At 38.2% G+C, this 15,000-nt stretch overlaps 1 protein-coding gene across 4 annotated transcripts in view; it reads right to left on the bottom strand.

Annotated features, from left to right (window-relative positions):
- The window catches only part of LOC138043124 (bromodomain-containing protein 8-like), a 43,946-nt gene that overhangs the window by 26,738 nt on the left and 2,208 nt on the right, over positions 1-15,000 (bottom strand). For all 4 annotated transcript variants that reach the window (XM_068889258.1, XM_068889255.1, XM_068889257.1 and 1 more), the window contains exons 3-9: positions 8,581-8,662; positions 8,108-8,157; positions 5,418-5,449; positions 2,142-2,232; positions 1,538-1,618; positions 294-424; positions 90-171 (exon numbers count right to left, since the gene is read on the bottom strand). In XM_068889258.1, coding sequence (XP_068745359.1) covers positions 90-171; positions 294-424; positions 1,538-1,618; positions 2,142-2,232; positions 5,418-5,449; positions 8,108-8,157; positions 8,581-8,662 — 549 coding nt within the window. The remainder of the gene's footprint in view (positions 1-89; positions 172-293; positions 425-1,537; positions 1,619-2,141; positions 2,233-5,417; positions 5,450-8,107; positions 8,158-8,580; positions 8,663-15,000) is intronic.

Here is a 15,000-nt window from a genome sequence, read left to right on the forward strand (position 1 = left end):
TCATTAACCCAAGGTTATTATTTTCTTTTCTATCTTATTGTGCAGTACATAAATTTTATAGTCAGAAAATATAATAACAGAAGATATACTTGGCTGTTGGTTTTGGCACCCTCAGCTGCTTTCCCTTCTGAGGAGAAGACATCGGCTGACTTCCAGGTGGTTTGGGAATATCTGGTCAAAGGAAAAACACCCTTCCGTAAAATTGATTCACAAACTGCAAACTGCTCCTCTGACCAAAACCAAATATATAACTAGACAGTGCTTGAGATATCTACCAAAGAAAACATAGTCACCTGGCTGCATCACTTGTTGTCCACTGTGAGTTGTGGGAGTGATAAGTGAAGTGGGCGTGGTTGGTGTGATGGGTGGGGCAGATCCCTCACCCTCTTGCTGAGGTACAGGGGGAGGCCTCATCTTTTTCCTCCTAAACCCAAACAAGAACAAGAACCACGCCAATTTCATCTCGCAGTGCTACCATCTCCTTCCTAATCTACCTCTGTGCCAAGTTAATGTATGACTTTTCTCGACATTCTTGACCTCTCACTGAGTTACAGAACACAAACTCAGTTGGTTCTGACAAATAATCAGACTCTAATGGCCAACTTTGAAGCCACAAAAATCAAAGAACTTTTTGTAAAGTTCGATTTTGTCAGAAGCTCCAATAGCATAAAATTGAAGAACTTTGCTGGAATCGATAATTTCCAATTCTCTTATTTAATGTGATAGTTAATTGCTGGAATAGTTTACCTAGTAGCATTCTCTAAGGTCTTAATTTAAAGTCCTTTACAACCAATTTAAAGTTTTTAGATCAGTCTTGATGGCATGAACTACAGATAACAAAATTTCATTTGGGTCCGACAATTTTATATTAGTTACATTATTTTAATTTTAGAAATGTCTCTATGTTTCAAGATTAATTTTATATAACTTTTAAAAACTCCTCCAGGGGTATATTTTGAGGTGATCTGCCTAGCCTAGGGTCATAGACTCATGTACAGATCATCCTTAGGGTGCTATATTTATTTTTGGTTTCTTGAACCCTCCAGTTGACCACTCTGTTCTACTCCCAGTATACAAACTACCTATTTATCTTTAGATGTTTTCACAATTACCATGGCATGTGGATAGTTAAAATACAATGTAAACAAATTATGGCACCACACAAATTTTTAGATGACCTACAGAATAATCAATTTAAAATTTATGGCACATCCTGTCATGATTAACTTGTAGATTCACTTGATCTCAATGAATTACGCAGTGATGAAGAAATATTCCAAGGCATTACAATTAAAAGCCAAAACACTATGGTATGACCATACTTTGCCATGTACCCTGTCGTACAGTCCCATTGTGAAACCTCACACCATACTTTATAATAATTATTAGCAAATTCTGAAAAAGTGTTCTCAGTTCAAAGACTTCAAAACTCCTGAATTGTTACTTGGTTAATTGTCTCCTAATTATTATTGGAAGCTAAACACTTCAGAAAAATACTGAAAAAGCCTGTCATATGGAGATACATGTACAAACTTACGACTTAAATTCGTCCAGTATACCAAGAAGCTGGTGATCCAGTTTGCCACTTCTCACATCTTCAATCCTGTCCTTTAATTTCCTGCAGGGAATTTTAAAATTAACTTTTTGCAATAGGAATAATATTATTCATCTTGCAAAATGTTCATAGCCAACCAATACACAAATAATAATAATAATTTTATGGCAAGTTCAGATACAGTACTCACAAAGTCCTGTATAAAGCAAAACTAAGTGTACATTTTCAGTCTGTACATGTACACAACTGTATATATGGTGGCAAAAGGTAGGTGAAACAACTACAACAGACAATGTTGTGTTTTAGTTCATGATAAAATCAGTCAAACATAGTTAGAACCTTCTAGTTTGGTTCTTAATATGCATTGCATCTCAATGTCTGTTATAATATGAATTAGGATATATTTAGTTTTGGGACCAAATTTCCAGGGTTTTCCTGTTTTTCTAACATCTCAAAATTCACATGTTTACTTCGCAGTTCCACTGCAAGTGGATAATTCATATAGTATTAAAGTATTATTCATTCCTTGATTTCTTAATCATACACCAACCCAATATATGAAATCAATGAAGCTCAAGTTCCTTACTTGTATGTTAGCTTATCATTGGTGATAGACTTCTTTAATTCCTCGATCCTCTCAAAGGTCAGTTTCCTTACAATTTGGTCTCCAGGTGTTTCTAATTATAAAGGAAATGTAAATAAAGCAACTGAAGATATTAAGGATTCTTATTCATCACATATGATTCAACAAGATGTACACTTTATTGGCAGGATAAAGCTGCCCATTCATTTTATTAATATACTGTACAAACCCATGCTCACCTCCACAGCATTATGACAGTGATAAATCAACCTCTACATCCCACATCCCCGATTTCTAAATTCCCTACAAGATGAACACCTTACGACCATGGTGCATCCCTCTGGAGGCAAACTGTCTTCTCTTTACTATGATCATTACATTGTATAAAAAACATGTAAAATGCAAAATAGTGAGCATTGAACATTGTCTTGGTGAAGGAAGAGCTGTGTGAGAAGGTTGTGGAGGTGCGAAGGAAGAGCGACAGAGTGATGACGGTAGTGATGGCACTTGAAGAAGAAGTGGTGAGAATTATATGTGTGTATGGTCTGCAAAGTGGCAGGGTGATGATTTAAGGAGTGAGTGGGATCTGCACAACGTGGGTGAGCCTAGTATCTGGTATGGGTGACTTAAATGGACAATGGAAATGATTTGAGGGTTATGAGGGTGTCCATGGAGGAAATGGAATTGGGGACAGAACTGTGGAAGGAAAGATGTTGTTAGAGTTTTGTGATGAAAAGGACTTGTGTTTGGCAAACACATGGTTCAGAAAAGGGGAGAAGAGAAAAGTGACATACAGTGCAGGGCAAAATGTGACGGAGATTGACTTTAAACTGGTGGGAAAGGGAAATAGAAAGTATTTGAGAGATATGAAGGTCATCCCAGGTGAGCTTCAGCACAGGTTGGTGGTCACGGATCTGGTTAAGAAGAAGGTGAAGAAGATGGTGAGAAAGAAAGCGATTGAAAGAAGGAAGGTTTGGAAGCTGAAGGAAGATGATACAAGGGCAAGATTTGAAGGAAGAGTAGGAGAGCTGGTAAGCGCTGATGCGCCGGACTTGTGAAAATGTTGTAAGGAAGGGATGTTAAAGGCATGTGATGAAGTATGCGGGAAGAAGAAAGGGAGGAGAGATCAATGGGACACATGGTGGTGGAACGACGATGTGAAGGAAGTGACAGCCTGAAAGAAGGATGCGCATAAGGATATGCATAAAAGTGGGACTGAGGCGAACAAGGCCAGATACAAGAACATGAAGAATCGGGCAAAGAAGGTGGTTGCAAACGCAATGAAGGAAGGTGTTTAAGCTTGTGAAGTCAATGAAAAAGGATGGGAAAGATGTTGAGCGAGGAAGATGCATGAAAGGAAGTGACGGTAGGCTGAGCTTCAGTGAGAAAGATAGAGGGAAAGTCTGGAAAGAGCACATGGAGAGAATTATGAATGAAGAAAATGAGTGGGATCAGAATGCGGAAGCTGACTTGGTGGAAGGGCCAGTTGAGAGGGTCAGTCGGGAAGAAGTGGTGAAGGCAATGGGGGAAATGAAAGCGGGAAAGGCTGCTAGACCCTCGGAGGTATGTGTTGAAGTGATAGTGGTGAGTGGGGAGATCGGGATTGGTGTGATGGTGGAGCTGTGTCAGGGTGTGTTGGATGGAAGGGGAATGCCGGATGAGTGGGCGCTGAGTGTTGTGGTACCGATTTTCAAGGGGAAAGGGGATGCAATGAGTTGTGGCCCATATAGGGGGGTGAAGTTATTAGAGCATGCAATGAAGATGGTAGAAAAGGTGCTAGAAAGGAGATTGCCACGTATGGTGAAAGTGGACGAGATGCAATTTTTTCGATTTTTTTGCCAGGCAAAGGAACGATAGATGCAGTGTTCATTTTCAGGAGGTTACAAGAGGAGTACTTGCACAATGAGAAGAAGTTGTATTATGTGCTTCATTGACCTGGAGAAGGCATTTGACAGGGTCCCGAGGAAGGTATTGGAGTGGGCAATGAGGAAGAGAGGTATACCAGAGGCAATGGTGAGAGCAGTGATGAGTTTGTATGAAGGTGCAAAGACAAGAGTCAGAGTTGGGCTAGAGTTGTCCGAGGAGTTTGAGGTGAAAGTCGGTGTGCACCAGGGATCTGTGTTGTCGCCGTTGGTTTTTGCAATCGTGGTTGACGTGGTTACGGAGAGTATGAAAAATGGTTTGACGAGTGAGATGTTGTATGCAGATGACTTGGTTTTCATGAGTGAGATGATGGAGGGATTGAGGGAGAAGTTCTGGAAATGGAAGGAGGCATTCGAGAGCATTAGGGGCCGAAGGTGAACCTCCGGAAGACAAAAGTGGTAGTAAGTGGGGTAGAAGGTGAAGAGTCTGTGAGTAAGGTAGATCCATGTGGTATTTGTGGGAAGTGAGTAATGACAAATTCAGTGTTGTGTGTGAAATGTGGGAAACGGATCCATGGAAGATGCACAAAAGTAAAGAGGGTGACTTCGAGGTTGGTTGAGTTGAACCCAACTTCAACATCACTCACGTCAGGGAAAACAGACAATTAACGTCAAAGTGTCCCCCCCAAATACTGCTCCTCAAGTTAGGATAAACAGCTGCATTTACCCTGACCTAAAAATAATGACAACCTTTATCCTTACCTTATTGTTGGAAATAGGAAGCAAAATTTAATGCTTAGACTTAAGGGGACACTTCCTGTTGGATGTCCAAATTGGGTGTGCATCTAACAAGGTGCATTTCTGGACATCAGTGATTTCAGGCTGCATAGTCAAGGGTTTCAATCAAATTTGAAGTTTGTTGCTGGTGTGAGTAAACTGCAGTCATTGTCAAAATGAATTTTAATCTTTGGTTTGAAAGAATCCATCCTTACATAACTGCTTCAATTTAAGGGCAAAAAGTAGCCGACTTCTCTAAGTCAAGTAGCCCATGCTTTTTGTTGGCTGTAAGTACTTATTAAAACCAATGCAGGGTTTCCAGAAATGTCAAGATGAGCAGGAATATTGTTGTATTGTTGATCAGGTTACATGTACACGCACATGTGTATGTATGAAGAGCAATATTTTTATGCTTAGAGGTGGGTAGAAGAGGCAATTTTAGCACTTAGCCATTTTCTCTATTTTCTTGTCTATTTTCCTATGTCTACCAGGTACCTATCTTCCATGCACTATGCATGGGTCTCACAGCTGAGTTGCCAGTACTCGACGACTGTGCAAGCACAACAAAAAGCTGACTGCCACTTACTCAACAATAAAAGGTGCTTTACAGTAAAACAACAAAAAAATGACAAATTCTCACCAGTTCCAACTCCTTCACTGGTTCTCTTTCTCCTGGAACCAAAAATACCAGCTGTTGCTCAAGAAAACAATAAAAACACCCAAAGGACCAGCAAAACTCAAGAACTGAATGTAGCAAGGGCTGTGTGTTGGTCTACTATCAGGAGACAGATCCGTAGCTCTTCAGGAATCAAGCTAATCATGCTCTTAATACAGCTTTGAGAGAGCAAGATTACAAGAGCAAAACATATACAATTGTATAACTGAATATTAGGTGTCATTAGATAAATCATAATAATTATTATAATTATTATTATACACTGTATAAACACCAATGAAATACCAACTAGAAGTGAGATTTCGCGTGAAAACATGATATCTTCACACATGAAAAAATCACTGTTGCTATGATTACATCTAAAAACTGTGCCTTTCGATGCCTTTCGTGAAACAATTTAGTGTTTTATTGGTGTTTATATAATGATTAGAATATTGCATGGCCGCTTGGAGATATGGAATTTCTCTTCTCATGTTGAAAAATATTATCTCACTCGTTCGCTGCACTCATTCGTGAAGTATTTTTCAACATTTGAAGAATATTAATTAATTTTTGTATCCCCAAGTGGCCATGTAATATCCTCTATTTATTATTATCATGCCAATCACAACATATTGTATGTACATTGTACTGAAGTGAAAAATAAATTCAGGGCTCGAAATTAACGGTAACCTGTTAACCAACGGATAGTAATTTTCAACGTTTGGTTACTAAAATGCGCCCAACTAACCCAACATGGTTAGTACATGTATAAATTTTGTTACATACATGTATTAGAATTATACTTAAAGTGCTCCTGTGACCAAGAATCAATAATTTATTATTTATTATTATTTTCCTTTGTATTTCAAAACTACATGTATGTCAACTACACACTAAGCAACCAAAGTTTTAAGCCATGATGTAAAAAAGACACCTGTTTATTTTAAGTTCGGTTTATGGTAGCATAAACTGATGTTAATAAACCTGAAAATTACATATGTGCCCTATGAAAGCACACATATTGACGTATTAGCAATAACCGTATCTCTGTTTCTTTGTCACACAACGTCCAACATTTGAATAAGCTTTTGTACTAAGTAATGGTACAGACTAGTTCAAAGTACGAGAAAGAACAATTAAAAGTAACTAGTTGTCCGATTACAATGTATCCTTCTCCTCTGGCAGAGTCCACTGTAACTTAACAGGATATATTTTCTAGTCTCCACAAAGGTTCCTTTTTTAATAGCACGTGCTCATCATGCACATGTGGTCCTCTTTATGCCGTACACTTCCTTTCCCTGTCAGTTCTCTTAGGGCTTCGGTTCATTCACAACAGCATTTTGTTTTTCCCTCCCACCCTCCCCCCCCCCCTTTTTTTTTGTTCTGACCGGAACCTTTGTGTAGCTCGTTCAACTATTCCTCATGCTCACTACTACATATTTAGCACGACCAGATAGTATATCAGCAGATCATTACTTTATTTCTCTACATCGATATGTATCTTTAAGATTAATCATTTTTCTTATGGTATTATACGGGGCGACATCCCATTCCTTCGTTAGGTTCCCGGGATGTGGCACTACTGTCTTGCTTTCCAATAAAAGAAGTGGCAGGGAAGTGCAACCACTGGCTGCACTTTACCCCACAGTAAGGCTTAGCCCTTGGAGACAGGTCCAGAAAAATATCCACTCCAGGGTGTGGACCCCCGGTTTCACCTGATCTGTACTCCACCCAGGAGGGCCACCCTTCCTGGTTCTCCTTAGTTCCTAGTGACTGGGGGATATGGGCCTCATCCCCGGAGACTGATCAGGACTCCTGTCCAGGGTGGCTACCCCCGGTACCACTTATTTTGTCTACCCACAGGAGGGCTTCTCTCCTGGTCCCCCTTACCCCTAGATTTAAGCGCTTCCCTGCCAACAGAATTTTGCCATTACCTTTTGTGTGTTTTCTGTGTGGTACCTGGCATGGAACCTGTATATGAAACCACTACCAATCGGAAGAGTTTAACAACTGGGATTTTCTAATTTAATGGTCCGCCATTACGAATTTTAACTTTTTGAAAGAGTTGAATTGAGGAGAAAATGATATCAAAGGCTCACTAGTTAAAGAATGCAATGTGTGTGTACACCGCAGAATTAATATGCAGCACAGGAGTTTTGGGCTTTCAGACTTTTTCTCTTTAATTTGAAACTCGTATTCTGCATACAGTATATAATAAGCTGCATTCACACGCTGTAATTTTAAGCTACTGAGCCTTTCACGTCACTTTTCCCTGGATCCAACCCTCTGACGTCCAATGGTCAGTTTTGAACACTGTAGCGTACTGTACCTCAGGTAGTTCTTATTATCAACTGATGGTGTTCAATATTTGAAATATCATAATGATTGTGAGGTTGGATACCAAACTTTATAATTTGGTTAGTGAAAAAGACCAAAAGGTTGTTCATTCAAAATTGTGAATTCGAACCCTGAAATTGACACAAAAGCAAAACTATTTGTATTCTATGCATTATTTCTAGAAACAATTAAAACAATTATTTTGAAAGCAGAAACTCTCTACAGTCAGACTGCATTATTCTGATACTCATCTACATGTACATGTACGGTGTATCATGAATTGCAAAAGTAAAATAAATAATTTAAGAAAAACTTTTACAAAACCGTAAACTTACTTTGGTGTGTTCACTTTTTCAAGCATTTCAGAGTAATGTGAAGCACAGTTCTGTTAACAAAATAACCATAAAAGGCCTAAATGGAATGCTCAGAATGTGTATAGGACTAACAGAAAGAGAATTACCAGTAGACTCATTCACATAAAATGTTATTGCTACATGTACAACAAAAAACCAACCACAAATTATCAAACATCACATACCACTTACAAATGAAAGATACATGTATGCGTTATTAGTTATTACTTTGCCCTGCCTTTGGCCAGGAAAAAAGGCAGAAAAAGTAGCAGATTTCTACAGTCATGGCAATTTTCATTATATTAATGCACAGTTTGAGTCAGCAGAAACAATAGTGTTACTGTATGAGATGGTGCTTACTGGAAATTGTAAATGAAACAAACTAGTTTGATACAATAGAAGGAGAAACCTAAGATACTGTATACAAATGTACAGCTGTAGGTTGAATTCAGTACCTTCTGCGAAAAGAAGTCTGGAGGCCTCGGTACAGCACAACATCCTGTTTCAAGTATTGGCTTAATAGTGCGACTCACTGACCTGCAACAAGATACAGTAAACCACTTTTGAGAATCATCGTTTTCACATGTAATAGCATACATATACATGTACATACATGTGGATAGGATCATTAAAAGAAAGTAAAGAAGGACATTTTGGTATTAAGTGGCCTAAAATCCCGATTAAAGCTCTGGGGGTATATTTCAAATAATGATCAGAAACCATTAAAGGAAAAGAACTTTATTGAAAGGCTAGATAGTATTAAAAAAACTTATTAATATTTGGTCCTCTAGGGGCGTCTCTATTTGTGGTAAGGTGACAATAATTAAATCTTTTTTGATCCCAAAATTTGTCTACGTATGTTCGTTACTTCCTACACCAAAGGAAATTGTGAATAAACTGAATCAATTGTTATTCAAGTTCTTATGCAAAGGTACAGATAAAGTGACTTGCATGTCTGCAATAAACGATTATGGGAGAGGTGGTCTAAAAATGATAGATTTGGAAAGCATGGTCAAATATTTAAGGTTGGCCTGGCTAAAACGACTATTTAACGATTCAAACGCAACATGGAAGACATATTTACTTCATCTACATGTATTAGAGCCCATAGGAGGTTGGTTTTTTTCTAAATTGTAATTTTGAAGTTTCTAATTATATAATATCTTCTCAATTTTACCACAAACTTTTGTTATGGTGGTCGGAGTTCTGCGAATCTTTCGCTTCAGAAAGTGACTGGAAAATAATTGTTTGGAACAATAAAGAGCTTCGAATAGACAATAAGTGTACTATAAAAATTATTTTAAGTCGGGAATCATTTACATACACGATCTTCTTTTTAACTTAAATACAATGGACTCCTATAACTATTTTTCAAACAAAAATTGTCAAAAGTAATTTTCTGTAATGGGCGGGCCTTGGTCATTCTGTGCCTTCTCATTTAAAAGAAATCAGCCCAGATAGATTAACCATATCCCCATCACTTATAATTGGAAATAAATTTTTGATATTAAAGACAAAAAATCAAAAGATTATTACTTGCTGCTGGTCTCAAAAAAAGCTCAACCTCCTAATATTATCCGCAAATTGAAGAGTGATTTTAATTTCACAACCCAACAATTTAAAGAAATCTTCTCGTTACCACATTTGGTTGCACTTGAGTCATATGTTAAGGCTTTCCAACACAAAGTAATTAAATTCTATTCTTTACACTAACACCAAACTATGCAAAATTGGATTTAGAATTAATGATGCATGTACTTTTTGTAATGATGAACCTGAGAATTTATATCACCTTTTCTATGAATGCCCTCACTCCAACACGTTCTGGACTGATTTCGAATTGTACTGGTACCTTCTATCGAATCAGCCAATCCATCTTTCTGCCCAAAACGTTTTATTTGGAGTTTTATCAAAACAATGCCCTTTATCAAATTTATTAAACTATTTCACAGTAATTGAAAAATTATTTTTGTGGGACTGCAGAAGAAGCCAAACACTTCCTAAAATTCAAGGACTGCAATCGAAACTAAAGATTAAAATAATATGAAACTGAAAAAAGATCAACAAAAACAACTTCTTTAAAAAGAAATGGGTACTCACTCCAATATAATTTATTTATTTATTTATTTTTAATATGCATGTATCTTTTATTTTGTTGCTCAGTGTTTTGATGTAAGAATATGAAAATAATTAGCATCTGTAATCGTATTATTTTGTAAGTAGTGTATAAATTGGTATTGCAAGTTTCAAAGTAATCATATTGTTTTACAGGGCAAGTATTGCAATTGTATTGTCGAAGTAGCACCTGTAATTGTAAGTGCATTGTATTGTAAGTAGTGCGTAAGCAATTCAATTGCTTATTCAATAGTTTTGATGGTAATATAATGGATTTTAGTACAGTGTAGTTGTAAATTGTGTAACTGTTGTAAATTGTGTAAGTAGATGTACCAGTGTTGTAAGTAGTGTGAATCACAATTAAAAAAAACTGCAAAAAAAAACAACAACTTTGGAATGGGCGAGATGATACTCTGTTTCAGCAATGAAGGGAGAACACCGTCGATCATAGAAGAATTGTATATATTGCAGATTACGGGAGCAAGTTTGCGGCAAACTCCTTTAATATTCTATTTGGAAACATGTCAGGACCAGGTGATTTATTAAGTTTAATAGACCGCAGATCGTTGAAGCAGTCGTCTACCGAAACCAGAAATTTGTCTGGAACTTCGATGGTATCCTCTAATGTGCTGTCTTGAACAGGAAGTGGATCAAAATCAGCTGTTAAGCCAACAAAGAAATCATTTATCCTTTCAGCAAGTTCTTGAAGGGTAATGTTGTCTAGGAGCTGCTTGTACCATGTTGAGTCCTTAGAAACACCAGTTAGTTGTTTGGTTAGAACTTCTTTACCACTTGGAGGAATCGCCATCTTTCAGGTTCTTGATGTTGGCGTTGAAATCTTTCACTTTGGCATCTCTGATAGCGAACTTTACTTTATTTCTGAGGTCTTTGTATTGGATAGAGGACTTGCCGTAGGTACAAAAAGCCTTTTGTCTTTTGATGATAAGCTCTTTAAGTTCTGGTGTTAACCAGGGCTTGTCTGATGAGGACCTTTTGGATTTCTTTAGGGGGAAATACTCATCAATTGCACTACAAAGCAAATTTTGAAAGAGGGAGTATTTCTCGTAGGGTCGTTGAGTCGATAAACAATGTTCCAATTCATTCTTGAAATCCACTGCCCGAAGTTGGTGAGGGAGGACTCCCTTATTTTGCGCTTGAAAATGAAAGACTTGGTAGGATTGGAGCAGTTTTGTGCTGAAGGCTTGACCAGTATGGCATAATGATCACTATTACCAACCTTTGGTAGCTGTTTAGGGCTCTCAGACAAGATTGGAAACATAAGTCCAGTATACCAGTATTTCTAGTATTGCATTTAATAATTTGACGCATGCCAAGTGAACGGAAAATTAAATTGGTATTAAGTTTGGTGCTATTCAATTGAAGTCGCCAGTTACAATAACTAGGTCGTCAAGGTGATCGGCCAGGAACGAGTCAGTGTTTGACTGTAAATGATCCTTAAGCAGGTTATTATCCTTGGTTGAAGAAGACAGTGGATGGTAAACGACTGCTAAAAGAATGGAAGATGTATGGCGCGGTAGACGATAGGGGCGAATTGTAAGCAAAATACATTTTCAAGATGTTAGCACATTCATAATTCTATGATCTCCATACCGGGTGAGAAGAATGGATGTACGCACTGATACCTCCACCAGCAGTCTTCGACGGGTAGTCACGATCTTTGCGATAGAAGTTAAAATTTGAAATAATTATTTATGGAATTATCAGGGATTTTACACGACAGCCAAGTTTCAGTAATGGTTGTTTCAGTAATGGTTGTCATGGTTGACATAGACCCTGTGCAAAAATGGCTGCCTTTAAATTATTCTTTTGCTCATATTCAAAATAGCCCAACTAACCTCGTTTGGGATAACAAATTCTTTAGAATTTTTGCCTCAAAACGAGGTTAGTTGGGCTGTTTTGAATATGAACAAAAGAATAATTTAAAGGCAGCCATTTTTGCATAGGGTCTATAGAGTTGACAGCATAAAAATCTTGAGTTTGCCTGGCAACATAGCTTTGATTGGTGCATAGTTGACAGCATAAAGATTGTGAATTTACCCAGCAACCCAATGCTATTTTAATAACTTGTATTTTACATTTTTACATTTACATGTATTGGGTCGGTAAGAACCGTTCGGTTATCACAGCAACCATAAAAAAAACAAATATCAATATATAAAGTGATGATTTAAAAATTTAAATGAAGAAAACTATATTAAACTAAATATAACTATTATTTAAGGAAAGCTGTTAACCTATATTTGAAAGTTTCTAAGGAGGATGATGAAACTATAGCCTCAGGGAGGCAGTTCCAGTCCGTTATAGTTTTTGGAAAAAACGAAAATTTAAAAACGTCTTTATTTGCATATGGCACGCGAAATTTAAATTGATGGGTTCCCCTCGTGCGACTCTCAGGATGTTGAATCAAATATTTTTGGGTATCGATATCAATAAGACCATGAGTGAGTTTATACATAAGCGTTAATCTAGCCTGCCTTCTTCTCGTTTCCAGCGTGGCCCACCCTAAGTCTTTAATCATGTCCGTAACACTAGCATATCTATCATAATTCTGTGAGCAAAACCGTGCTGCTTTACGTTGAACCATTTCCAGAGCACTGATATCTTTCTTTAAAAACGGGTCCCAAGCCGCACTTGCATATTCCAGCTTCGGTCGTACTAGGGATGTATATGTAATTTCTTTTACTTTCTTTGGGCAATTCCAAAGGTTGCGTTGTATTATACCCAGTGATTTGCCTGCTTTAGCTGCTGTTATAGAAACATGGGCTGACCACTTGAGCTTGTTACTGATGGTGACCCCAAGGTATGGGAAGGTATCAACCTGTTCCAGCTCTACACCACAGAAGACATATTTTCTCTGGGGTGGATTTTTCTTATGTGAGATGGTAACAATTTTACATTTGGAAGGATTGAACTCCATTTGCCAGTGATACTGCCAGGATTCTAACCTGCGTAGGTCAGCTTGAAGAAGGTCACAGTCCGCATCGCTAGCGACAATGCCGTAAAGTAAAGCATCGTCCGCAAAGAGCCTAACTGATGATTGCACGGTATCTTGTAAGTCGTTTATGTATAATAAAAAGAGCAAAGGACCGTGGACTTTACCGTGGGTTACGCCATATGTAACCGTAATTTGACTTTTTTTCTGGCCTTCACAAACAACTGATTTAAAACGTTGTTTAATAAACGACTCTAACCAGTTTAGGAGCGAGCCTTGGATTCCATAGTACTGCAGCTTCCTTAGGAGTCGCCTATGAGGGACCTTATTGAAAGCTTTGGCGAAGTCCAAAACGGCCGCATGGATAGATGAGTTCTGGATAGTCTTTGCCATGTCGTGTAAGGTAAGAATAAGCTGCATCTCTGTGGATCTCTTTGCCCTAAAACCATGCTGACAGTCAGTTAAGATGTTATGGTGGTTTAGATGTTTCATAATAAAGCTGTGGACGATATGCTCGAGGATCTTCGATACAACACAAGTAAGGGAAATAGGTCTATAGTTAGCAGGGTCAGATTTCTTTCCCTTTTTAAAAACTGCACACACATTTGCCTCCTTCCACCTGCGGGGTACAGTGCCACTGTCTATCGAGTCTTGAAAGATGGCAGTCAGTATTGGAGCAATGTCTGTAGCAAACGTTTTAAGAAACCAGGGTGGAATCTGGTCTGGACCACTGGCCTTGTTTGGATTTAACGAAGACAGCTGTTTTAAGACTCCTTGCTCTGAAATAATTAAAGACCCCAACCCAGGAGTAGGATCAGAGCCCATTTCTGGAATGTTTTCAAGGTCCTCCTTAGTAAACACACTTGAAAATTGGCTGTTTAAAATTTCTGATTTAAGACGACCATCACTTATGACTTTGCCATCGACTTCAAAATCTGCTATCCCTGGATTTTCTTGTTTAAGCCGCTTTACGTAGGACCAAAAACGTTTTGGGTTGACCTTGATTGCCTCACTGAGGTGGCCACTTATATACTCCTCTCTTGCCAACTTAAGATTCTTGTGCATGTGTTTCCTGGCGGCAAAAAACTTATTCCAATGATGTTCAGATCCTGTTTTCTTTGCCTTGTTATATAGTCTTTGTTTCGCCCTGGATTGTCGTCGAAGCGAGCGATTGAACCAAGGTAAATTGTATCTTGAACTTGTCATCTTATACGGGATACAAGAGTCCATAATGTTGCGAACACTGTTTTCAAAATCATTCCACTTCGCTTCCACCGAGTTGTTATCATACTGAGTGTTGAGCTTTTCAGCAAGTGTTTTTAATTTCAATTTAATACGCTCGTTGTCAAGCCGCTTTCTGATGTAAATTTTCCGCTTGACATGCCGTTTTTTGTGGCAGGATAGCTTCAGGGTAAACAACACTATGTCATGATCGCTAATTCCTGGTTCTACACTTACATTACAAATGATGTCTGGGCTATTTGATAAGACAAGGTCTAAGGTGTTACTTGAGCTGCCTTGTCGCCTAGTTGGTTCCTTTACGAACTGCATTAAATTATATTCTTGAGTCAGCTCAATCAATTTCCTGGAAGAAGAAGGAGGATTTGGTGGAACCTCGAGATTATCCCATGAGATGGTGGGAGCATTAAAATCGCCCGCGACAATCACATCATGTTTGTGGAGTTTATCACCTAGTTTGAGCAGAGAGGCGTCCAGTTCATCCAGACTTTTAACATCGTGGGAATGTGGTCGATAAAAGGATGCAAGAAAGAGTGATTTAGACCGCCTTCCAGTCGTTTGGCATTGG

The sequence above is a fragment of the Montipora capricornis genome, chromosome 3, assembly GCF_036669925.1.
Source record: "Montipora capricornis isolate CH-2021 chromosome 3, ASM3666992v2, whole genome shotgun sequence".
In the NCBI taxonomy this organism is placed as follows: domain Eukaryota; kingdom Metazoa; phylum Cnidaria; class Anthozoa; order Scleractinia; family Acroporidae; genus Montipora; species Montipora capricornis.